The sequence below is a fragment of the Taurulus bubalis genome (genome assembly GCF_910589615.1).
Source record: "Taurulus bubalis genome assembly, chromosome: 3".
Taxonomy (NCBI): domain Eukaryota; kingdom Metazoa; phylum Chordata; class Actinopteri; order Perciformes; family Cottidae; genus Taurulus; species Taurulus bubalis.
The window spans coordinates 1,952,815-1,979,614 of record NC_136591.1 but is presented as its reverse complement, the minus strand read 5'-3'; the positions used below and the strand labels follow the sequence as shown (position 1 = coordinate 1,979,614).

At 49.7% G+C, this 26,800-nt stretch overlaps 1 protein-coding gene across 1 annotated transcript; it reads right to left on the bottom strand.

Moving 5' to 3' along the window:
- Nucleotides 1–1,753: 1,753 nt before the first annotated feature.
- On the bottom strand, nucleotides 1,754–26,635 carry disp1 (dispatched homolog 1; the record flags this gene model as incomplete). The annotated part of the gene is made up of 9 exons (XM_079215050.1): nucleotides 1,754–4,054; nucleotides 4,156–4,419; nucleotides 4,540–6,132; nucleotides 6,219–6,316; nucleotides 6,672–6,766; nucleotides 8,853–8,980; nucleotides 9,209–9,332; nucleotides 10,023–10,052; nucleotides 26,055–26,635. 9 exons carry the CDS (start codon nucleotides 26,633–26,635, stop codon nucleotides 2,273–2,275), a joined length of 4,695 nt encoding a protein of 1,564 aa, XP_079071176.1. The 3' UTR covers nucleotides 1,754–2,272.
- Between the last annotated feature and the right edge of the window lie 165 nt (nucleotides 26,636–26,800).

The following is a 26,800-nucleotide window of genomic DNA, read 5'->3' as shown; positions in this document are numbered from 1 at the left end:
GGTCGTCTGTGGACAGTAAGGTGTGGACAGTGAGGGTCGTCTGTGGACAGTAAGGTGTGGACAGTAAGGGTCGTCTGTGGACAGTAAGGGTCGTCTGTGGACAGTAAGGTGTGGACAGTGAGGGTCGCCTGTGGACAGTAAGGTGTGGACAGTAAGGGTCGTCTGTGGACAGTAAGGTGTGGACAGTAAGGGTCGTCTGTGGACAGTAAGGTGTGGACAGTAAGGGTCGTCTGTGGACAGTAAGGTGTGGACAGTGAGGGTCGCCTGTGGACAGTAAGGTGTGGACAGTAAGGGTCGTCTGTGGACAGTAAGGTGTGGACAGTAAGGGTCGTCTGTGGACAGTAAGGTGTGGACAGTGAGGGTCGCCTGTGGACAGTAAGGTGTGGACAGTAAGGGTCGTCTGTGGACAGTAAGGTGTGGACAGTGAGGGTCGTCTGTGGACAGTAAGGTGTGGACAGTAAGGGTCGTCTGTGGACAGTAAGGGTCGTCTGTGGACAGTAAGGTGTGGACAGTGAGGGTCGCCTGTGGACAGTAAGGTGTGGACAGTAAGGGTCGTCTGTGGACAGTAAGGTGTGGACAGTAAGGGTCGTCTGTGGACAGTAAGGTGTGGACAGTAAGGGTCGTCTGTGGACAGTAAGGTGTGGACAGTAAGGGTCGTCTGTGGACAGTAAGGTGTGGACAGTGAGGGTCGCCTGTGGACAGTAAGGGTCGTTTGTGGACAGTAAGGTGTGAACAGTGAGGGTCGTCTGTGGACAGTAAGGTGTGGACAGTAAGGGTCGTCTGTGGACAGTAAGGGTCGTCTGTGGACAGTAAGGTGTGGACAGTAAGGGTCGTCTGTGGACAGTAAGGGTCGCCTGTGGACAGTAAGGTGTGGACAGTAAGGGTCGTCTGTGGACAGTAAGGTGTGGACAGTAAGGGTCGTCTGTGGACAGTAAGGGTCGCCTGTGGACAGTAAGGTGTGGACAGTGAGGGTCGTCTGTGGACAGAGAGGGTCGGTCACAGTAAGGGTCGTCTGTGGACAGTAAGGGTCGCCTGTGGACAGTAAGGTGTGGACAGTAAGGGTCGTCTGTGGACAGTAAGGTGTGAACAGTGAGGGTCGCCTGTGGACAGAGAGGGTCGGTCACAGTAAGGGTCGTCTGTGGACAGTAAGGGTCGCCTGTGGACAGTAAGGTGTGGACAGTGAGGGTCGCCTGTGGACAGTGAGGGTCGGTCACAGTAAGGGTCGCCTGTGGACAGTAAGGTGTGGACAGTAAGGGTCGCCTGTGGACAGTAAGGTGTGGACAGTGAGGGTCGCCTGTGGACAGTAAGGGTCGCCTGTGGACAGTAAGGGTCGCCTGTGGACAGTAAGGGTCGCCTGTGGACAGTGAGGGTCGCCTGTGGACAGTAAGGGTCGCCTGTGGACAGTGAGGGTCGCCTGTGGACAGTAAGGGTCGCCTGTGGACAGTGAGGGTCGCCTGTGGACAGTAAGGTGTGAACAGTGAGGGTCGCCTGTGGACAGTAAGGGTCGCCTGTGGACAGTAAGGGTCGCCTGTGGACAGAGAGGGTCGGTCACAGTAAGGGTCGCCTGTGGGGAGTAAGGGTCGCCTGTGTGTGTGTGTGTGTGTGTGTGTGTGTGTGTGTGTGTGCGTGTGTGCGTGTGTGCGTGTGTCAGCGCCAGACAGGAAGAGCAGGCAATGGGAGGCAGTGGGACAACAGAAAGTGATAAAATAAAAAGTAACTTTAATCATACAGTACATCTTTTATCTGAGGCGTGTGGTGACAAGAGCACACAGGGCTTTACACTCGGCTCCCACAAATACAAATAAAATGTAAAAAGTGTCCGGCGACGGCTTTTCAACCGGCTTGTAAAAATGTGGCACATTTTTGTTACGGCTGATGTGACGTCACATCTGACAATTACTCACAATATCACAATATGTATCCTATGCCATTCCATGCCGGTGCAGACGGCTGCATGGTGTTTAACACTGTCGTCCATGGCGGTGCTGCTGGGAGAAAAGACCGGTAATCTCCCATAATCATATAGCTTTAGCAACAGTGTAAAATCAAACACATAATGTGGCACGTGAAGACCTGGCGAGTAGAAAAAGACATGTAAACAGATCATATTCAGTAAATCCGTGCTGTGTGGAACACATTGAGGCACTTGGTCAGCAAACGAGTCACAAACCTTGTTTCGTTGCACAGACAGACGTTGTACGCGGTATTCCATTTTCCTTCTTCTTCAGCCATTTGTTCTGGATCGTGTGTTTATTAAAATATAAATTCGTCATCAGCATAGGCTTTCAGAAGAGGGGTTGTTGGTTATTGCAATAGGAGGCACGCCGGTGTCATTTTTTGGCTGGTCGAACTCCGAGGCCGAAGTGCACTTCACTTTCAACGTCCTGTTAAAACAGTAGAGTTTCTTTGGAGAGGCGGAGGACGCCCGCTGTCTTTTGGAGTTGCGCTTGCACTTTTTGGCGCTTTCCTCCCGTGTGACAGCAACGCTTTTGAGCTTCTCCTGGTTGCCAGGGATCCTACAGCAAGCGTCCGAGTGTGGGGTTGGATCTGCGGTTGTGGCGGACGCATCGCCGCAGCAACGCTCGCCGTCCCTTCCCGCCTGTCTTTCGTGGCTGCTTGTGTGCGGTGAGGGGCACTGAGTCTGAGCTTGTGCCGGGGCGCTGATACTTTGGCAGCCGTCGAGGCTCGAGGGCCCCGTCTCGCGTCTCTGGTCGTCCTCGCGTCCAGAGCCGGGAGCCGGGTCCGTGTCCTGGTTCAAAGCCGCGGTTGTGGGTCTCTGCTCTCTGGCTGAACCAGCCTGCAGGTTTGCAGCGTGGACGCAATACTTCCTGAAATGGCAGCTGTGGGCGGGTCCTTGCTTGGGGGCCCCGACTCTCCCCTGAGAGGAGCAGTGGTGGAAGTGGACGGTGGGGCAGTGGACATAGTGCATGCGGCACTCCAGGTTCGTAGGGAACAGAGATGGGTTTTGTGCGGCCGGGGTTGTTCCTGAGAGTGGGAGGAGCTGTGGGGTGGCGGGGCAGGACGGAGGGTCCTGGGAAGGCTGGGCACAGGAGTGGGGAGTCCACTGCTGGGATGGGTGGCGAGCGGGAGACGGGTCCCCGCAGGCGCAGTTAGCGCTTTGAGAGTACTGGCACCTGGACGGCGTGCTCGGCGCGGCCTCGAGGCCGTTCTCGGGGCCGGTTCTGCCGGTCTCGGCTTTGCACTTGTGGTGGATGTGGGCGTACGGGGCATTGTGGTGCTGAGGAGGGACTCCGTTGTAGAGCTGAGCACATGCCTCCTGCTCCTCTCGGGGAACCTCTTCAGGCTTCTGGGCGGAGGCCAGGGGCTCCAGCTCGTAGTGCTCCACCTCCCCGCCCCTGCTATTCAGCTGGTACTTCCCCAGGCCGGAGCCTTTCCCTTTAGGCGACGGGGTCAGGGACGTGACCTCGGTGAACACCTGACACTGCATCTTTTTGGGCAGGGGGATCTGTCCGCAGGTCCCCTGGGGTCCCAGGCAGCGACACATGCACTGAAAGAAGAAGGTGGCGAAGGCCCAGCTGATGCACATGATCAGCATCATGAACGTACCTAGCTGGGTGTAGGCCAAGACGGTGGAGGGCATCATCATGGCCCCGGCGACGAAGGTGGTCAGTGCCGCCATGGCGATGGCGGACCCCATGCGGCTGAGGGAGAAGATCACCTTCCCCTCGCGGTCGGGCTCGTGGGCGAGCCGGTAGGCCACGCCGTAGTGGACAGCGAAATCCACGGAGAGCCCCACCGCCACGGATATGGTGACGGACTCCAGGACGTTCAGCTCCCAGCCCAGGAGCACCAGGGAGCCGACCGTGACGAAGATGGTGCCGGCGATGGACAGGATGGCGTACAGGCTGATGATGACGTTCCAGGTGGTCAGCAGCATGACGCTGAAGGCCACGGCCACCGACAGCGCCATGGCGACCAGAGTGCCGTCCGACAGGCTGTCCTGGAGGTCGTAGAACTCCAGGTTGCTGATGAACCAGCCGTGGTTGAGGCCCGCCGGAGCGTAGCGGAGCTCTTCAGCGATCCACTCATCCACCTGCAACGGAACCACGATCATTAATGTCAGGAGAACCAAAGCACATACGACACTCATCCTGTCTGTAAAGTGACACCAAATAAACACTTAGTTACTCCAACCTCAAGGTAGAACTGGTACATCTTCTCATAGGCCAGGGTGAAGAGGTAGGTGCTCTTGAACTCCAGCACTATGGCTCTGATGGTGTCATTGATGTCGAATCGAGGTCCGGGGGTCTTGCTGTCGAGATGGTAGTTGGTACTCCGATCCAGCTCCATGATGGCTCTCTTGATGCACAACTCAAAGACCTCCTGCTTGTAGGGGAAGGTGGACTGACTGCAACAGGGGTAGACGGAGGCCTCCTCACAGTCCTGGTTCTCCATCCACTGTTGAAAGAAGTGGGGGGTTGAAGTTGATTACTATCAGATCACCAGATATTAAACCACCGTGATTATACTACTCATACTTAAATACATGCGTCTACTTAGAACACGCGCAGTACCGACCTGTTTGAACGTCTCAATGAAGCAGCTGGTGAAGTCTTGCTCCTCGGACTGAAAGATAAAGCTCTGATTTCTCAGCTTCTGGCAGAAGTTGAGGATCCACAGCTGAGAGGCTGGACTGGCAATGTTGAAGCTGCTGTCCAGCATCAGCTTTCCCTTGTTCTTGGGGTTCAGCGGGTCGCCGTTGTCCACGGGCATCACGCCCCAGATGATGGTGATGGGCATGTGGAGGTCCTCGCCGTGATGGACCCTCTCGAACATGAACAGCTTCTTGTACTCGGCGTCGTAGCGCTCGAACGGGTGCGAGGAGCGGAACACCTGAAACTCCGCCAGCTCCAGAGACGGGAGCTTCATCTTTGGGTTGACGCAAACCACGTAGGCCCCGGCCACCGTGATGGCGAGGAACCAGAAGAGCCAGAGGTAGCGCAGTTTGATGACGACGCAGGGCAGCACCTTCTCGAAGAAGATCCGGGACGCCTCGGAGACGGTGAACAGGCATTTGTTGGCCTTCTGGCAAAGACCCGCCCAGAACCTCCGGGTGCAGTAACCACCGCTTTGCTGTGGCGGAGGCTTGGCGCAGGGGAACATGCTGGGCAGGTAGCGCTCGTGTAGCACCACCACAGCCGGCAGCCACGTCACCATGAGAATATAGTTCACCAATATGGCGGTGCCCGCGTAGACGCCAAAACAGCGGATGGCGGTGATGTTACTGACGTAATTGGCGTAGAAAGCGGCAGCGGTGGTGAAGCTGGTGACGAACATGGACAGCGCGGCGTGTTGCAGCGTCACGCCGACCGTCTCGGACAGCTCGGCGTGCGGCTTGTCGAACTTGGTGTAGTTCCACACGTCGCACAGCACGAAGGCGTCATCCGCGCCGATGCCGACCAGGATGATGAGCGCCGTGAGGTTCATGAAGGGGAAGAACTCAAAGTTGAAGACCAATCGATAGAGGAAGTACGACACGATCAGAGAGCTGATGATGGCTATTATCGTCATCAGGGTGATGAAGATGGAGCGAGTGTACACGCACATGACCAGCAGGACGATCACTATGGCTATGGCGGGGTACACCGTATCCGTGAGGAGGTAGTCCTGGAAGAGGTCGTGTTTGATGCCGAACTCGATCCCCGTGACCGTGGTGATGCCGTCTGAGGAGTTCCAGTTCTCGAAATTGTCCAAGTAGATGTTCATCATCGACTCTCCTTTCTCCGTGGGCGAGAAGAGCATGCTGTGTTTGAGCACAGGTGGGGGGTACTCCAGGCTCTTGGGACTGAGGAAGTCTTTGTCCACCAGGAAGTGAAGGATTTGGTAGACGGCGTTGTACTTGGTGCACTTCCGGGGCACGCTGGCGCACTTGAGCTGGTCTTTGCGTCGCAGGGCCATGTCCCAGCAGTCGGACGCCAGCGTGCCGTTGTGATAGTACTTGGCGCAGGAGCGCAGTATCTTGAGCGTGTGCGATACGTCGCGCTCCGTTATCTTCTGGCAGGACGAGCGGTTGGTGAGGACGGCGATGTAGTTTCCGAGCGTCCAGCTGGGACAGCAGGAGGCGTCATTGGTGCGCTGACAGAGACTCCAGTAGTCGCGGTGGGAACGCACCTGGGAACGGAGACAAAGAGTGAGTTCACAGATAAATAGAAATGCGGTATCGTTCCCAGGCTGGAGGATTGTGCCGTCCTACGCACCCTTGTGTTGTCCAGATGGCACATCGATTTGATGGCCTGAATATTCCACAGGTTCTTCCCCTCAGCTGATGTGAACACCAGTCTAGAGTAACTGTCACCTGCATAAGGAAAAGACCTTTGTTACTCAAATGGGAAAAACATCTTTCCTGAGTTAATAAAATACATACGAGGCAATTCTACCATCTGACTCAAAAGAGCTTGTAAAAGCATATGCAGCTATACCCTGAGCCTATTTGGTAAACAGTAAACATGTCCAAAGACTCCACTCAAAATACATTCCTATTAACAGAATTAATACTATTACGTACATGTTTTCTCATCATAGCAGTGTTTATAATTCATGTATGTGTGTGTGAGGTTCGTTTGAGTTCACCCAGGATCCTTTGGGGGCTGTGTGGGACTCTAAGAGCTTTTTGGTTGTTCTTTATCATCGGGTCTATACCGTATTCTCACCTGGCACATCACAGAAGAACTCTTTACTGAAGTCCCACTCCGCTTGCCGTTTGTCTCTATCAAAGTGGTCCTCGGGCCACCTGGGTTCTTGGTGACTAAAAAACAAAACAAATTAAATCATTAGCACCGTCCACATTACTTAGATGTTTGTTGTATTCAATCAGCCACAATGGCGACTGAAAACAAAACAAAAAACGTGGACGTTTGTTTCCGAGACAAAACAAAAAACGTAGTGTTTGCGTGACATGACATGACATGACACTGGTGTCATTATAATAATCATAATCACAGTGTCTCTGATTGGGTGGCGGGTGAGGTGCAGACACGTCTTTGGCGAACATGCTTGCATTGTGCTTCGGGCTTCTCTTTGCAGCAGTTGTGTGGGTTACGATTCAGACGGGCCTTCTTTCACTGCGTCTCTGGAGGACAAGCAACAGGAAGGCAGCGTAATCAGGTGGCTGTCAGAGGGAGTTGACGGACGAGGCAGGGAGCTCCCCGACAGCAGCAGAGGCCTCTCGTGCACGCTCTTACGTGCACGCTCGGTACGTGCACTATCACATCCGCGGACAGACGAGAAGGACAAAGGCAGCCACAGAGACGAGAGGAAGACAGACTGCGGCTGACAGGATCCATTTTCTAATCAGCACAGCGGAGATGCACTTGTTTCCTCAGAGGGGTGTGACCTCACTGCAGAGGCAATGTCACTCCTCAGAGACAGCGGGACATGATTTAGATGTCAAGCAGACATTACAGGTCAAATAGAAAAGGTAGAGACTTTTACTCAATACAATGTCTCACAACAACTCGCATGAAACCATATGAATACATATGAAAGTTGTTAGAAACATTCGGGGTATTGTAAGTACACAACGCGGAAGAAATCTGTAAACATAAATAACATTACGACACGATAATGTAATAATGCAACGGTGCGTTTCATTTGGTCACCTGTCAATGATGTTGTGTTCGTTTCAGACAGAGAGAGAGACAGACAGAAAAAGAGAGAGACAGACAGAGAAAGAGACAGAGAGAACGAGAGTCAGGCAGACAGACAGAGAGAGAGACAGACAGACAGCAGACAGAGAGAGAGACAGGCAGAGAGACAGCAGAGAGAGAGACAGAGAGAGAGACAGAGAGAGAGAGACAGAGAGAGAGACAGCAGACAGAGAGAGAGACAGACAGACAGCAGACAGAGAGAGAGACAGAGAGAGAGAGACAGAGAGAGAGACAGCAGACAGAGAGAGAGACAGAGAGAGAGACAGAGAGAGAGAGACAGAGAGAGAGACAGCAGACAGAGAGAGAGACAGAGAGAGAGAGACAGAGAGAGAGAGACAGAGAGAGAGACAGCAGACAGAGAGAGAGACAGAGAGAGAGAGAGAGAGAGAGAGAGACAGATGGAGAGAGACAGAGAGAGAGACAGAGAGAGAGACAGCAGACAGAGAGAGAGAGACAGATGGAGAGAGACAGAGAGAGAGAGACAGAGAGTGAGAGACAGATGGAGAGAGACAGAGAGAGAGACAGAGAGAGAGACAGCAGACAGAGAGAGAGAGACAGATGGAGAGAGACAGAGAGAGAGAGACAGAGAGTGAGAGACAGATGGAGAGAGACAGAGAGAGAGAGACAGATGGAGAGAGACAGAGAGAGAGACAGAGAGAGAGACAGCAGACAGAGAGAGAGAGACAGATGGAGAGAGACAGAGAGAGAGAGACAGAGAGTGAGAGACAGATGGAGAGAGACAGAGAGAGAGAGACAGAGAGTGAGAGACAGATGGAGAGAGACAGAGAGAGAGACAGAGACAGAGAGACAGCAGACACAGAGAGAGAGAGACAGATGGAGAGAGACAGACAGACAGACAGACAGACAGGCAAAGCTGTGGTCTTGATCAGAGCACAGATGACGACCTTGAGGACAGATCTTATATTTCTTCTTTCAAGAGCATCAGACTCAACAGGATCAACTGCCTGACCCCCAGCTTGTGGTGTTTAGAGAGGGAGGGGTTCAGACCGCTCCTCAAACTTAAATAAAGACCGCCATGAAAAGTAGAGTATGAGGACATTTCATCAGAAAATATATGCCTAAATTAATTTGATGCTTTGATGGCACTAAATTGCATTGCAAGTTATTAATTCATGAAAGAAAGAGAAGTGTGTGAGGTGTGTGTGTGAGGTGTGTGAGGCATACTTCTTGGCCTGCTCGTCAGCGTATTTGAAGGGGTAGTTGGCCAGCGTGGCCTTGTAGCCCGTGTTCTTCACCATGTTGTTCCAGGTGACCAGTCGCTGCCCGATGGCTGTTCCCCGAGGCTCGAAGCCCTTTGGGGGAGAAGGACCGCAATAATGATGAGTAATAATGATGAATAAGAATGTTCACGGGGCTGAACAAAGGTTGAACATCACTCTGCAACACTGCATCCAGGGTTCATACTCATTCTGACCAATGGGTTTCATGACTTTAAACCAAATGTACATGAGCAAACATTTAGTGAAATGTGGGTGTAAACAGAGAGGAGAGAGGCTTCAGAGAGGAGAGGCTGTACTCACCAGCAGTGGGTCAGAGAAGTCGGGCAGGTCGGGCACCAGGACGCCCACGAGGGCGCACACCACGATGAGCACTGTGCACACGCCCAGCACCACCACGGGCCAATCAGCTATCAGCTCTGCATAGCTGGAAACAACCAGGGAGGGAGAGCTTCAGACCGCTGAGCCACACATTGGAGTCCTGTTGATCTCAACAGTTGGTGGCGGCAACGATTGAAAGCATTTTATTGTTGAGGCACTGCTTATAAATGCTTTGTAAAGCACTCTTCACTTCAGATGAGGTCACAGAACACACTTAACTAATTAACTAACGAGTAAGAACTACTGAATTAATCATGAATTGCAGCATTTTTTATAATTTGCTAACACTTTACAAATGATCTCATTATCATCTATAAGTCCTTAATACTTCATTTACAAATGGGGAATCCATCATTTATAAAGTATGAAACCAAGAATGAAACATTTCTAACTGTTTATGAATTGCATACTAATGAGTTCATGTTGGAATAAATCTTTATAAGTGATGAATTCAGTGTTTACTCATGCTTTATAACGCTCACATCCATCTCTACAGTCTGGTGCTTATAATCAGTTATAACCCAGAGTACATAAACTCCTGCCAGTCGCTGTAATCGGATTTCCTGATGACGCAGCTACAGAGGCCAGGTACCGATGACTCAGTGCTGAGGAATGGCGGCTGCGCGGGGGAAGTGATGGATGGGTGACACGAATTAAAAGAAAAGGGGAGGAGAGCGCTGTGCGATCCAGAACATCAACACAGAGAGAAAGAGACGGGTTTTTTGGCAGGTCTCACCTTTTGGGGAATCGGAAGGGCCTCGCAGGGCTGAAACACAAAGAGGGGGAGGAGTCAGGCTCACGGTCTGAGGAAGAGGTTTTACCAAATTTCCATGACTTTAAACCAAATGTCATGACAAACATTTAGTGAAGTCTGGGTGTAAACAGTAAAAAGTGAGTAAATGTAGTATTTAAACTAACAATGAGAATACAAAGCATACAGTAAACCTTAAATGACTCAAATGAATGAGACAATAGTTTGAGTAAAAGAATAAACATTTATATAGATGCCTGTATGTATGCCTGCTGATATTTTGAGTCTTTCTTTTAAAAGCATATTCATTATTTCAAACTCAGCGTAAATGAACACATGAATATAACACATTTACATGACTTTTGGGGATTTTCCAGGCCTGGAAATAACAATTTTGACTTTTCCAGGTTTTCCATGACCGTAAAAACCCTGTAAGTATTTAATGTAATTATTATTATATTATTATTATTTATATTTTTGTGATACTGTTATATTTTGTGCCTTATTGTTTTTGTTTTTTTACCTTAAGTTTATTCTAATTCTGTGTTAGGAGGACCCAGCAAAATAAGCATTTCATTGTATAGAATAACTCTTATCTGTGCATATGACAGTAAAAACATCTTGAATATTTAATGTACACGTCTCAATGCATCACACATCCCCAGTAAAGTGAGTCACTGGCTCTCAGGTCGTTGGTCCCGGCTGAGATTTCGGCGATCTGAAGACGCTGTTGTCGTATTTTGTGTGTAAAACCTGCAGAATGTTCTAACTCTAACACAAAATGAATCTGAGCGATTGGTGAGGAATGTTACTCCACGAGGGGGTCGGGGTGCGGGGAGGCCGAACATCCCCTTTAAACGTTTCACTGGACACATTAATATGACATGTAGAGGGTGAAGGGGCACAGCCTCCAAATGCAAACACACACACACGTGTCATGTATGTGGAAACTCACTTGATAAAGGTTTTTGCATTCTAGGAGGCTTGTTCATGCGCTCAAATACTGAATTATTCCTTATTATACTTTCCCTTCATCAGTGACCTTTAACCTGGTCCAAACCAACACTGCCTAATGAAACACACATTTACTCTGCCCCGCTTTGACCCGGCCAACGAGGGAAGGCTCTGCATCGCTAATGTTATGCTCTCGGCTTCCCATGTACGGCCTCCGCCTGCGGGACCCAGGACCCAGATGTGGCCCGCAGACGGAGGAGAGGAGTTATTGGAGAGGGTTGGAATGGATTCACGATTCTGTTCGTCTGCTGAAGGTCTGGTTTGAATTTCGCTCCAATCTGAATTCCATCTTCGTCCGATTGGAAAGACGCGCCGCATACCTGAGCGGCCGCTTGGCCCGGCACTCGGAGACGGCTGCGATGAACAGATCGGGAACCCGTCCAGTCAATAGCAGTGAATCATCCCCCGCTCAGGGACATGGACTACAGATCTGGACTTTTATTCTGTCTGAAGTCCACGAAAACAAAAAGAGACCCTAAAAGAAATGGTTCAAAGAAAACGCTCATGATCAGAGGCTCTAAATTCAGGAGCGCTCTCTCCCCCTCTCTCCCTCTCTCTCCCCCTCTCCCCCTCTCCCTCCCTCTTTCTCCCTCCCTCTCTCTCCCCCTCCCTCTTTCTCCCTCCCTCTCTCTCTCCCTCTCTCTCTCCCTCTCTCTCTCTCTCTCTCTCCCTCTCTTTCCCTCTCTCTCCCTCTCCCTCTTTCTCCCTCTCTCTCTCCCTCTCTTTCCCTCTCTCTCTCTCTCTCCCTCCCTCTCTCTCCTTCTCCCTCTCTCCCTCCCTCCCTCCCTCCCTCTCTCTTTCCCTCCCTCCCCCCGACTAACCTTTCAGTGTTATTCTATTTACCAGAGGGAGAGTGTTTCAGGATCACCGGGCTAATTAATAAGGTAAACACAGACCAGCCTGACAGAGGGGAGAAGCAGATGGGGAGTGTGTGTGTGTGTGTGTGTGTGTGTGTGTGTGTGTGTGTGTGTGTGTGTGTGTGTGTGTGTGTGTGTATTCTGTTGGTACGCACTGCGATGGCTCATTTGGAGCGTTACGTGTGCTTGAAATGACCCGACGTGGATCAAGTGCTGTGTGACAACTAAAGGCTCTGCTGAGGCGGCTACAACCGTAATGAAGAGGAGAGAGACGTGACCGACTCTCTCCTCTCTCCTCAGAGACGTGACCGACTCTCTCCTCTCTCCTCAGAGACGTGACCGACTCTCTCCTCAGAGACGTGACCGACTCTCTCCTCTCTCCTCAGAGACGTGACCGACTCTCTCCTCTCTCCTCAGAGACGTGACCGACTCTCTCCTCTCTCCTCAGAGACGTGACCGACTCTCTCCTCTCTCCTCAGAGACGTGACCGACTCTCTCCTCAGAGACGTGACCGACTCTCTCCTCTCTCCTCAGAGACGTGACCGACTCTCTCCTCTCTCCTCAGAGACGTGACCGACTCTCTCCTCTCTCCTCAGAAACGTGACCGACTCTCTCCTCAGAGACGTGACCGGATCTCTCCTCTCTCCTCAGAGACGTGACCGACTCTCTCCTCTCTCCTCAGAGACGTGACCGACTCTCTCCTCTCTCCTCAGAGACGTGACCGACTCTCTCCTCTCTCCTCAGAGACGTGACCGACTCTCTCCTCTCTCCTCAGAGACGTGACCGACTCTCTCCTCTCTCCTCAGAGACGTGACCGGATCTCTCCTCAGAGACGTGACCGACTCTCTCCTCAAAGACGTGACCGGATCTCTCCTCAGAGACGTGACCGACTCTCTCCTCTCTCCTCAGAGACGTGACCGACTCTCTCCTCTCTCCTCAGAGACGTGACCGACTCTCTCCTCTCTCCTCAGAGACGTGACCGGATCTCTCCTCAGAGACGTGACCGGATCTCTCCTCAAAGACGTGACCGGATCTCTCCTCAGAGACGTGATCGACTCTCTCCTCAGAGACGTGACCGACTCTCTCCTCAGAGACGTGACCGGATCTCTCCTCAGAGACGTGACCGGATCTCTCCTCAGAGACGTGACCGACTCTCTCCTCAGAGACGTGACCGGATCTCCTCAGAGACGTGACCGACTCTCTCCTCTCTCCTCAGAGACGTGACCGACTCTCTCCTCAGAGACGTGACCGGATCTCTCCTCAGAGACGTGACCGGATCTCTCCTCAGAGACGTGACCGACTCTCTCCTCAGAGACGTGACCGACTCTCTCCTCAGAGACGTGACCGGATCTCTCCTCAGAGACGTGACCGGATCGCTCCTCAGAGACGTGACCGACTCTCTCCTCAGAGACGTGACCGGATCTCTCCTCAGAGACGTGACCGGATCTCTCCTCTCTCCTCAGAGACGTGACCGACTCTCTCCTCTCTCCTCAGAGACGTGACCGACTCTCTCCTCAGAGACGTGACCGGATCTCTCCTCAGAGACGTGACCGACTCTCTCCTCAGAGACGTGACCGGATATCTCATCAGAGACGTGACCGACTCTCTCCTCAGAGACGTGACCGGATCTCTCCTCAGAGACGTGACCGACTCTCTCCTCAGAGACGTGACCGACTCTCTCCTCAGAGACGTGACCGGATCTCTCCTCAGAGACGTGACCGACTCTCTCCTCAGAGACGTGACCGGATATCTCATCAGAGACGTGACCGACTCTCTCCTCAGAGACGTGACCGGATCGCTCCTCAGAGACGTGACCGACTCTCTCCTCAGAGACGTGACCGGATCTCTCCTCAGAGACGTGACCGGATCTCTCCTCAGAGACGTGACCGACTCTCTCCTCTCTCCTCAGAGACGTGACCGACTCTCTCCTCTCTCCTCAGAGACGTGACCGACTCTCTCCTCAGAGACGTGACCGGATCTCTCCTCAGAGACGTGACCGACTCTCTCCTCAGAGACGTGACCGGATATCTCCTCAGAGACGTGACCGGATATCTCCTCAGAGACGTGACCGACTCTCTCCTCAGAGACGTGACCGACTCTCTCCTCAGAGACGTGACCGACTCTCTCCTCAGAGACGTGACCAACTCTCTCCTCAGAGACGTGACCGGATCTCCTCAGAGACGTGACCGGATCTCCTCAGAGACGTGACCGACTCTCTCCTCAGAGACGTGACCGGATCTCTCCTCAGAGACGTGACCGGATCTCTCCTCAGAGACGTGACCGACTCTCTCCTCTCTCCTCAGAGACGTGACCGACTCTCTCCTCAGAGACGTGACCGACTCTCTCCTCAGAGACGTGACCGACTCTCTCCTCAGAGACGTGACCGACTCTCTCGTAGCGTAGGGGCCAGAGAGGAAGAACTATAGTATAACATACAGTATATCACAGTTTGGTGTAAAGAAAAATGTCCATCTCCTTTCATATTCTTCTTCAAACGTGAGAAAATGTACATTGTGAACCTTTAAGATGACTTCCACCAGGGAACCTACAGTGTTATGGGGTAATGAGCCCGTATTTTGCAGGTTAACGTGCACGAGGCTGTATGTGTGTGTTATCGTCGAGGAGTGTGTGTGTGCGGTTCAGAGGCAGGGGGGTAACTGCCAACAGACGGCCGGGTCCGGTGAATACTTGGTGAACGAGTCGGAGCAATTAGTGTCAACCGCCGGCCCGATTAGAGCCTCGCCGGAACGCTGCACACCATTAGAGGTCGGGCCGAGACATGAAATGGGTCCTGACTACCAGCGCTCCCATTGGAGCGACACCATGAGACCAGTTAGGCCCGATAAGGAGGCGGTGGGTGGATATTTACACAGAGACTCTTACTCTGACATTAATATGGCCGTAAACGTGAAACAGGGGTAGTTAACAGTTTGTCAAGTAGAGACGGTTCAAGAAACCGTTCCAATGTTTGAATATGAACTTTGAAGTTCCCCTATGTTCATATGCTGACACTTAAGTCTAAATCGGGCTTGTAAGTGGCATGTGATAAGTGGGCTGTCTCACAAAAAGGCCTGAAAATGAGTAAGGATGAAATAAGTGGAGCCGCATTTCTGGAAACAAGTAATAAAATCCATCAGTGCAAACTCTTTAATAACTATAAATCAATACACAGGGGAAACACCGGACCCGAGAGTTAGAAGAAGTGCTCTTGAGTGGACGCTCTGTGCATCTATACACCTGTACCTTTACAGAATGAATCTTCAAATGTAAATTCTCAGAGAATACTACATCTAAAAGGCAATAAATTACAAATTTAAAAAAAGCAGAGCAAGGTGTTTAAAGTGATTTATCTCGGCGAGATGCTCCGAGGTGCATTAGCCTCAGCAGCAGTAACACAGGAGGATTCACAGGGCAGCGCGTTCCCAACAGGCCTCCAATAAACACTGGGACAGCCGCTGTTTAAACTCAGGATTACATGGAGGTCAGCCGGGGACACGGCGCTCATTACCGCCAGAGCATGGACCAGTGTAGGAAAGGTCATGTGCAGGAAGTTCTGTGATGAGTTTATCATGTGGCATTAAGTACATTTATATATATCGACCATGTCTGGATGTTACATGTCAATCTGCAGACAAACCATAAGCTTCCATCTGTTTTCATATTACCATTGTAAGTAACTCAATATGTGTTCTAACGTTAGAAACTGTTTGGCAATCAATCTTGTTGTTTTTGTTGCGTGTTTTTTGTCTGCAGTAAGCAACATGTATCTTCCTGTTCTGAAATATGGTGCTTTTATTTTGAAGGTGAAAAATGGAGTTGAAACAGAAGTTGCATAGTATGCAGTTTAATGTCTAAAGCTACGGTTTATATGGTTTATAGAGTACAAGGTTGGTTTAAGTTGGAATAAATGTAATAACTGTTTAAAGGTAGATAGCATAAGTGTTGGCTATGTATGTATGCTATTAATGCTAGGAGCAAGCTAACAATTATCGTTTTTTGGGCCTTACACAGTTCTTACGTTGATTTTTGAATAAATAAAAGACATTGAAAAACCAGCAGTCAAAGTGCCTAAAGTGGGATGAATTTGGGAGTTGCGTCATCTCTTAAAATCAGTAGATCTCTATGGGAATCAGAGCGGCATTATCTTCGCTGTGGAGCGGATACAAGGGAAGGAAGTACGCAGTTTCACGACTGCTCATTTCAGAAAGAAAACGTGTTCTTTAAAGAAAGTAAATGGACAACGAATCATGGATGTTTGTTTCTGGCTGCTAGCGTTAGCTCGCCTTAGCAACATGACTAACGCTACACAAACAGCGCAGCTCGTTCCTTTTGGTCCAGAAATCAGCTAGACGCTGGTTCTTTCCTGGCTGCTATTGCTACCTAGCGGTTTATATCACATGTTTATAGCCATCTTGATTCTGCAGCAGAAGGAATGCAGGTGTTTTCATGTGTGGGAGTCCACTGGTGAGCATGGCCTTTTCTGGCTGCGCCTGCCATTCCCCCGAATTCTTGGAGGTGAAATACAGCCCATGCACAAATTCCAGGCATGCAGGAGTTCAGCGCTGTAGCCAATAGTTACAAGCCGTCAGTCAGCGGGACGTCTTCATTAAGGCGGCTCCTCTTTATGTCTTCAAGCTCACAAACGCAGAACAGAGCACACGCTGGAGCAGCCGGTACAGAAACCTCCAAAAGATCTTCACATAACAAGACCCTTGCTGGTCCAGGGCGAAAATAACATCCATTAGAACTGTAAGCAGCAGAAATATAGTCTTCACATGTTAGGGAGGGACCGAGGCTCCATCACGGAGAGCGATCAATCCTCAACCATCAGAGCTTTGGTGAAGGCGAGACGAGGTACCAACAGCAGATCGACTGGATGTATTGATCCCAGCATGCCTTGGAGTAAAATAGCGCTTACTGCCGATACATTGTGGCCACTTATGAGCAGTGCAATGTACACGTCTCCAGTTTATAGATGTTTACGGGTGAAGCATGTATCTAGTAAGAACCCATACCATTTTGGAGTTGATCCGAATCCCTTTAGGACACAGGGCTTTAGGTCAGCGCTCGCCAAGCCCTTCTAGTTTCCACTCATCTCTTTGGCTTTGGAGAACATTTGTCTGGTGACATGAAGACACCTTGTGGCTGACAGTTGCTGCAGTCTCATCTGTCATGCGATACTTAGCGGGAGATCAAACGCATCTCAATGGAACAAAACAAAAAAGATATCTGATGCTATTTTGACCAAGCTCATTTTAAGAGACCCGGCCCCGTCGAGGCCCTGAGGCGAGGAGCCTTAACGATGATGGCTGAGTCCAAGCCTGTCCTCCCTACTCCCACAGATACCGTGTGTGTGTGTGTGTGTGTGTGTGTGTGTGTGTGTGTGTGTGTGTGTGAGAGAGAGATAGGAAGGGAGCGTGGAGGGGTCTGGAAAATTCCAAGTGGAGGTTCGTAAAGTGCAGGACAGGAAGAAGAAAGAAAGGGCTGTTTATCTCAAAAAGGTGTGTGTGTTTCTGTTTCAGACTAGAAACTAAGAAGAAATAAAACCTCATTAAATACATGCATGTACTCTAAATTGAACTCCAGAAATCCAAATGAAGTGTTACCTAAATATTGAGTTAGACTACTCCTTGGTGAACATAAACTTCACTTTAGCTGAACTTAACTTTCCCCTTTAAAGCATTATTTCACTTTAAACCCTTTAAGTGTGCAGCAGGCCCATAATCTCTTATTTGTTTTAATTGGGGAAAAACATGAACATAATCAAGTGACAGTATCATTTGTCTTTTCTTTTATAACAGTGTGATGGTTCCAGCTTCTTCTATGTGAATATTTGTTGGTTTCTCCGTCTTCTTAAGCCATGTTCACGGGCCTGAAATCCACAATACACTCTCCTCGATTGTCCCATGGTATTAAACGCACCATCGTTGAGCTTCAGATGTCGTTTGACAAAACAACCAATTGGAAAACGCCATCTAGCAAAAATTGTCATTTTTTACTTTTCTTCTGACATTATGGACAACAACAACTACATGTGCTGCAAATGTAATGAGAAGCAAAGGAAACAAATGTAATGCAATTTATCATTGGGTCCAAGAAACGTGAAAACATGACCCGAGCAGGCTCACTATATTATTATGTGTATATATTTATACCGTCGCTAAACAAACAACTAGATACATCTTCTTCTTTTTTACACCCGCCAAGACACTCTTAGAAAATCTGGGGATTTCCACAGCGGCATTTAGAGAACCGCTAATTGAGTGGCTGTACTGTGCTGCTGTGGTGGAGCTGGTTGGGGTATTTCAGTCTGGTGACGAAGTTCTGGTCCGTTCATTTGGAACAAGGCTAAAGGTTTGTTCCTTCCAAATAGCCACTGCTCATTCCTTGTAGAAGCCTGCAGCAGCCGCAACGACAGACAGCTCCTGTTTTGGATAAATGTACGAAGCCTCCCCTCGCTTAAAGAAACAGCTTTTTAGTTTGCAAAATTGCAAAATGATTAAGGTTTAAGTTCCGTTATGGTTTCCCTTCACACCAGTTTTATGTTGTGCATACAGCCTGAAGGATGCAATGTTTGAGTTAGAAAAGAACAAATGACTGTCACTTATTAAAACTGAGTACAAGCAGTCAGTACAACATTTATTTAGCTGGTCTACAGAGGACACCCCGAACGGAACGAAGACAACAAAGCCCCAAAAAACCCAAATGCACCGTGCCACAGTCTGAACACATGTAGTAGTTTATCCCTTTCAAAGTGCTAAGATAATCTCAACCAGCAGCCAGACATCTTCCTGCAGCGGAGGCCTGGCGAGCTGCTCAGCGTATGAGAAGTTATGACAACGTCCCGCTCACGTCGGGCTTTGATCCCACGTCATGGGACAGCGCTGGGCCTTTGATCTGGGACGGCTATCTTTATGGGCTTTGCTTCTAACTCAGGAACTATACATTTAAACCTGGGGGAGGGGGAGAGAAATGAAGATGGCTTCAAGAAAGAAAGAACGCAGGGAAAGGGAGGATCGCAGCGGGGGAGGGGCGGGACGGATGCCACGAAAACTAGCGTGCTCCTTGAACCGGGCTCCGGACGCTCTCAGCCCAAACCATGGTACCCGCCAGATGTTTCCTAGCGCTTCAGCCAGAGACATTCTCAATGGATTCAGTAAACTATCGATATAATAATACATTTGGTTTTAGGCCACATTCATATATTCCACTTCTTTTGTGAAGCTAAGACCTTTGGTAAAACAATTTCCATCACAAACAGTTCAACTGCATGAGTAAAGTTATGTTTTCACCAGAGATATGAAGAATTTCAATAATCAAGTGTTCATTTTTCAGCTTTAGAGTCATATTATCTATTTACACGTGTGTCTTATGACAATGGTGCTTCATTATATAGAGAGCTGAGATTGTTCTGCAATGCTTGATGTATCACATGAGTATCTATCATATACAAGTGACTTTAAAAAGGTGAATTTAAGAAATTATGTAAAATCGAGAAAACAGCACCACAGACCCCAGTCATTCCAAATGTAAGCCGACGTTGCTCAATAAAACCTTCAGCGTGCAAAGATAAGAGCATGAAATACAAGCCGGGATGAGCACGACATGTGAAAGTCACCCCGAAGGGACCTCAGAGGGAAAGCAACCTCGTGCTTCTCCTGCTCCCCTTCAAACCAAGGCAGAGACAATCACACTGTTCCTCTACCAGCAGCAGCGGCTTTGTATGAACCAGCTTTCTGCCGGGCTAACCTTGCAGAGCGGATTAGACGATGTCAGTAAATCTGCTCCATCCATCACACGAGGCCTCAGGAGCCGCAGCACATACACATCAACACTCAGCTTTTCCCCCAGATGCAATCTTCTCGTCTCAGTTGAGTTTAACACCATGTAACTGGGGCCATTAACTGAATGTTTTCTGTGTATGAAAAAAGAAACGCTAGAGCCTGCAGGCGGTTAAAAAGACCCGATTGCTAGTTTGTCTGCTTGTGAATGAACCGTGACGGTGAAGCGGTCCGGAGGGTCACGTTTCACCACCAGTGTGGATACATCACACAGCTATGCAGTGTTATGTTTGCATGTGCCGTAGCTAACTCCAGTAGCTTGCTAACACACAGCTAGCGTTAGCTCGCTAACACGCAGGGTGCTAAAATAAGACCTGATGTGTTTAGCTAGCCACGGGCATTTTGTTTAGCGCTCGGACTTTGGTTGCATTTTGTACATCAACCACGAGGTTTTCAGAGCATGACGCATAAAACATCCTGTTTATTATGGTCTGTTTGACTCTAAATGACCATCATGTACTAAATGAACATCATGCTGTATTGAAGAAGACTTGAAACTAGAGATTGAGACATAAACTCATGTTTACAATGTTTACTGAGGGAATAAATCAAGAGAAGTAGAGTCATTTATATAGACTTCTATACAACCAGAGGAGTCACCCCCTGGTGGTCAGGAGAGAGAATGCAGCTTTAACACATGAAGCATAGACTTCTATACAACCAGAGGAGTCGCCCCCTGGTGGTCAGGAGAGAGAATGCAGCTTTAACACATGAAGCATAGACTTCTATACAACCAGAAGAGTCACCCCCTAGTGGTCAGGAGAGAGAATGCAGCTTTAACATATGAAGCATAGACTTCTATACAACCAGAGGAGTCACCCCTTGGTGGCCATTAGAGAGAATGCCGCTTCAACACATGACGCATAGACTTCTATACAACCAGAGGAGTCGCCCCCTGCTGGACATTAGAGAGAATGTCGCTTCAACACATGACGCATAGACTTCTATACAACCAGAGGAGTCGCCCCCTGCTGGACATTAGAGAGAATGCCGCTTCAACACATGACGCATAGACTTCTATACAACCAGAGGAGTCGCCCCCTGCTGGACATTAGAGAGAATGTCGCTTCAACACATGACGTATAGACTTCTATACAACCAGAGGAGTCGCCCCCTGCTGGACATTAGAGAGAATGCAGGTCTAAAGGCACTTCTTCATTGGCTTCACTTTTCAGAACCGGAGGTTGCCTTCTGGGTGAACCAGCAGGTTTATTCTTCATCTTTCAAAGAAATTGAAATGCTCATTCTTCCACATATATGTTGAAACGAGACAGAAAAGAACGTATTTTTGCACTTGAATACAAACATGGCACTTCCAAAGGGATTATTGTAAACTACTGACTGAGTTTATATGTCTACACTATACATACGTATAGGTTCAGGCCTTTGGCTCGGGCATAGTGGCTGGTTTCTCTGACGCTTGTTATTCTTTATAATGTGCAAAGCCTCGTCAAGCTGACACCCTGAAACACACGGATCCCTTTCAGACGAAGCCCTGCTGGTTGAGGCTTGCAGCTGTCTGACAAGAGAGAGATGGAGGGAGACCAGAGAACAGAGGTAAAACTAAAAGAAAGAATCAAGGGCAAACAAAAATCTCAAAATAAAAAAAAGAGAGCAGAAATGACAACAAAGGCTTCTGCTGAAGCTCTCAGGTCAACTCTGTGCAGACATGCATGATCCATCCATCCCAAAAAAAAAGCAAAGATAATTTGTTCGGCCCCATCCAGCTGATTAAACGTTGCTCAATTACGCATGAGGATGAACTGCTCCACACTTTGGAGTCTTCATAGCAACCAAACCACCTGGCGCCTCTTACGCATCGAGGAAATAAAAGCCGACCTTTCCCCGGGACGGCGTCGCAGGGAGCGAGACAGGAATTCTTGCCGTCCGACAAGGCGTGAGTCTAAACCAAACTCGTGGTTGCCATAAACAACGGGAGCTGTTGCAAGAGAGGCATCGGCGCGGAGGGCAGAAACATTTAGCACCAGGAGAGCGCGAGCAGGGGTCAAATACTCGGCGTGACCCCCGGATGGTTGAGTGTCAGTGGGGTGTTTGGCGGCTGTGTGCAGGGTCAGCGCTGTGCAGGTAGAAGCAGGTCACGTGGAGCTACAGGGTCTCCTCCTGGGCTGCAGCTACGATGCTAGTGTGCACACTTTACTCCAGAGTAACACCAAGACTGCTTTGCTCAACAGCAGCGAATGGTTGTCAACAACCACAAAAAGAAGCAACTACTTCCAGCGCAGAGACAGAAAACTTCTCTCCTTCCTTTGTGGGTAGCTATGGGACAATATACAAATGCCATGCCATGTTTATACGGGCTAAAGTAATTCTGAATCATGAGATGCTCCAGATAATCCTACAAATATATTTAAAACTATTAAACACGCTGGAATCCCTTCGCCTCACATTTGATTAAGAATATCCGAAACTCGCTTCCAAACAGGAATGAATGAGTATCGATAAGGTCCAGAGTTAATGGTTAACAGTCACTCACACACACACACACACACACACACACACACACACACACACACACACACACACACACACACACACACACACACACACACACACACACACACACACACAGGAATGAATTGTTTAGCTTGATGTATTATAAGGATTTTGTATTGCTGCTTGAGAAATACCATTTGTTTACATACAAGAATAATAAAGGAATGTTGATTATTTTCTTAATTATCTTTTTTTCTCACAATATAATACAAAATAATAAGTGTAGTAGCATCAGTAAAATCCTAATGATACCCATCCCTAAGTAACAAAAAGAGGATTTCATTGCATACGTACTCCAGTGGAAATCTTCACATGGAACCTGCATTCTTTGGCACGACGTCCCAAATGGGACCCAGCGACTTCCCCCAGTGCCGAGGCTCACAGCCTTCACCTGCAGCCTTTTTAAACCTGCTGGCACACACCGAGCTGACCGCGCCAAACAGATGACATCCCAAGGACGCGCCGCTTCCGTCCGATCCTAAATAATACACATAAAACGTCTCCGAGAGGTGATCTCACAGATCCTAATACCTTTAACAGACCCCGAGAGGAAAGAACCAGAAAGACACACAATGAAGGCCGAGGGCTGAATCCGATTTTTTTTTTCATCCACCAGTTGCGCCTCGCCTTCTCCAAAAATATTTGCTTTACTTCCTAAGATCCGCAAAGGCTTTTTGATCGCTCTCCAAAACAGAAACGTTAGGAAACAAAGTACGGGCTAATCTTGGTAAATGGATTAATGCTTCGTGAAGCCGAGGACAGGGGCATCAAAAAAGCCCCTGTTGTGAAACGGACGTATAAAAAGGTCTAGAGTTACCACTTATGAGTGTGTGTGTGTGTGTGTGTGTGTGTGTGTGTGTGTGATCACAGATGTAATCCCTCGGCTGATCCGGCAAATCGCGGCTCCCGAGGCAGATAAAACCGATATCCGACACCATCTCGTCTGACTCCATACCCTCAGATTTTGGAGGGTATTATGGATCTGTAGAACCTTGGTTCACGCCCACGTGACGACCGGAGAGCTGCAGCCGCCGCACAGCCCGGAATAAAAGAGGGAGCCGAGGTCTGAAGGGGTTTGTAACGTCTGGGTTGAGGGCAAAACCGAGTGAGTTCTAGTGAGACAGCTATGTAGTTTCCTTACGTCTAATCTCACCATCTGACACACACACAGTACAGGGAAGTGTGTGTGTGTGTGTGTGTGTGTGTGTGTGTGTGTGTGTGGGTAGGGTTCTTGGAGCGAACCCCGGGCCCCGTAATTCAAACCTGTCATCGCTGAACAAGAGGGACCTGTTTGGTAAATAAAGAGAGCGGTTTCAACATCGGAGACGCAAACGTCCCGCGACACATCTGCTCCCCATTCTGATGTGGGACGGGAGGGAGGGAGTTAATAAAGTGAGGACTGGAAGTAAACGGAGAACAGGGAGCAGTGCATCTGAACGCCGGCAACACAAACCCTCCCTCCGCCCACCCAGAGGTTTCATCTGTACAGGGAAACCTTCAGCTTTCAGCGCCACCCACAGCGCCCCTCCTCCTAACGAGGACGATGAGGGGGAGACCCGCTTCGTTTCAGGGAGGAAAATTCCACGTCGGGCAGCAAAGATATAATAAAAAAAAAAAGTCTCATGCAAATCAGAATCCCCCACAACGAGCCACTGCCGTGAGTAAATAATGACTTCTGTGGAGTAAATATAGGATTATGCAAATGGTTATGCGAGGCATTAAATGGCTACGGTTTCAAATGCGGTGGAAGGGCCTGTGGTTTTGGTGTAAAAGAGAGAGAGAGTCATATGGATCGCTGGAGAGAAAAAAGGAGGCAAACGAATGAGTTCAATGCGAACATTCTGAGACGGCATGGTCGCCGTGAGCGCGCTGGCATGCAGGTCGTTTAAAACAAAGATTCCTCTCTGGTGTTGTGGAGCAACTTTGCTTTGGCTGCTTGCGTCCCAGCAGCCCGGAGGGGCGAGAGACCTAGAAGAAGTGCAGCCTAGAATCACAGCGCTTTGCCTCCGCCCAACGCCATCGCTTCAACCTTTGTTTCGTGAGGTCTCGTGACCTTTGACCGCCGGATCCGTTCCTCCTGAGTCCATGTGGACGCTTGCACCAAATGTGAAGGAATCGCCTCCGGTTGTTTGAGATGTGACGATCACAAGAACGAAGGCACAACCTGAAAACATAATTTAACCCTCCCGTTGTCTTGGGGTCAAAATGACCCATCCACACACATACACACTCGTCCACGGGTCATTTTGACCCCAAGACAACGGGAGGGTTCAAATATAAGCGGGAACCGTCCGAGCAGCTTCCCTCTAATTGTAGTTTGTAAAAGGCAAAGAGATCCACTGACCCGTGAAGGGTAAGAGACACAACGAGGTTCAAAATGGAACCGGTGAACTCTTAACTGACGGCATGAATTCTGAAAGATTAATGCTATCGGTTGAAGAGCCAGCTCGCATGAGTAGCTGGTCTATGCATGTAGGGTTATGTTCTCAAGGACACATCGACATGGACTAGCGGAGCCGGGGATCGAACCGCCGATCCTCTGATTGAAGGACCCTGCTCACAGCTGAGCCGCAGCCGCCCCATCGGCAACACATCTGGGAACGAGTAAAACCTCCCAGGGCAAACGGCCCATCGGTGCCTCCCATCATGGGGGTGAAGCCTTGTGGCCATTACTGGGGACAGGCCTGTAAAAACAACCGTCCCGCATGTCTCAGAAATATTGCCCGCATGCATCATAGTCCCGGACCCGGCGGAACCAGCTTCCGCTGCATTCCAGGACCAACGCGATCCCTAAACATGGATGTGGCATGTTATTGAGCATGGGGGCCATAAGAGGCCCTCTGTTGCCCACGCTGATGAACACACATCATCAACAGGCGTACAAGCAAACACACGGTGGAGCTCGGTGTGGACAAATATGCGCTCTCTGGAACTGGACCGGTACATTTCTCTTCTGCTTCAAGGAGCTTTGTTAGCGGCTATTCTCCAATAAAACAAGTCTTCTAATACTGCAGGGAGGACGAGTAAGCACCGGAAATAACTGGGGGCTTTTATTGTGAAGAACTTAAGAGGACATGATGGCGTTTTGACAGACGCTCTTTTGACCACGTACTATAGCCAACCGTCAGGCTCTCATTAAGCTTCCGATCGCACAATGAAGGCCAACACACACTAATGGTGTCTCATCTCAGATGAGGGAAACACCAGAATGCTCACAACAAGTCACTCAATGTTCAGTACAGGGTTCATACACATGTTGACCAATGGACTTCATGACTTTTCCATGACTTTAAACCAAATTTCCATGACTTTTAAATTGGGTGAAAAGTCATGGAAAAGCATTGTTCAGAATGTGTATGAACCCTGCTTAACACAGGGTTCATACACATTCTGAACAATGCATTTCCATGACTTTTCCATGACTTTAAACCAAACTTCCATAACCAAACATTTAGTGAAATCTGGGTGTAAACATGAAAAAGTGAGAAAATGTAGTATTTAAACTAACAATGAGATTGTATGCCTGCTTATATTTTGAGCGTCTTTCTTTTAAAAGCATATTAATTATTTCAAACTCAGCATAAATGAACGTCATGAACACATGAATATAACACATTTACGTGACTTTCACAACACTTTGGGGACTTTTCCAGGCCTGGAAATAACCATTTTAAAACTGCATGACTTCTCCTGGTCTTCCATGAGCGTAACAGCCCTGCTAGGAAACATAGCGAGTGATGCTATGGAATAAACCGAGGTCGACCCGACAAAGCCCCTCCCCCTCCCCGTACCTGATTCCAGCCGCCTGGTTCTGGAGGTGCTCCTGCCAGCGCTGGTGCTGGTGGTGTTGCAGACAGAGCGGGGAGGACGGGTGAGCAGGAAGCGGGTGAGCGTACGTGCAGCCGGAGGCGCAGCACGGGCAGGAGGGCGCGGCCCCGGGGCCCGGAGGCGCGTTCTGAGCGAGCGGGCAGTCCGGCTGTCCGCAGGGGCAGCACGGGGCGGACGGGAAGGGGCAGTGCTGGCAGCAGAGCGGCGTGGGCTGCAGGGAAGGGGAGGAGGAGGACGGGGAGATGCTGGAGGAAAGGTGGCGTTTGGCCGGCCTCTGGGAGTCTGTGACGGCGGCGCCGGACGGGGGAAGCTTCCTCAGGGAGCCGTTCTGTTTGACCACGCCTCCGTTGTGGCTCGGCCTGTTCGCCCTCTGGACGACGTGCGACCTCTGCTGAACTCTAGACGCCTCGTCCCCGTCCGCTGCGGCGAGGGCATCCTGGCCGCCGCCGGCGTTCGAGGGGGCGTTTCCGTTGGCGGAGAGAGGATGGAGCCCTCCTCCGTTGCTGAGGGCCAGAAGGTCGCCACCGGCGTCGCTCAGGGCCATGGTCCTCTCCCAGCGGGCCGGGCAAGGTCACTCCTCTGAGGGAGGGAGGGAACAGGAAGAGAGCTCTGGTTAGCAGCAGGAAACAATGTCAGAAATCAATGTGATCGGTCCGAAACGACACATGAAGACAGGATACAGAATACACATAGAATAATGATTATATTC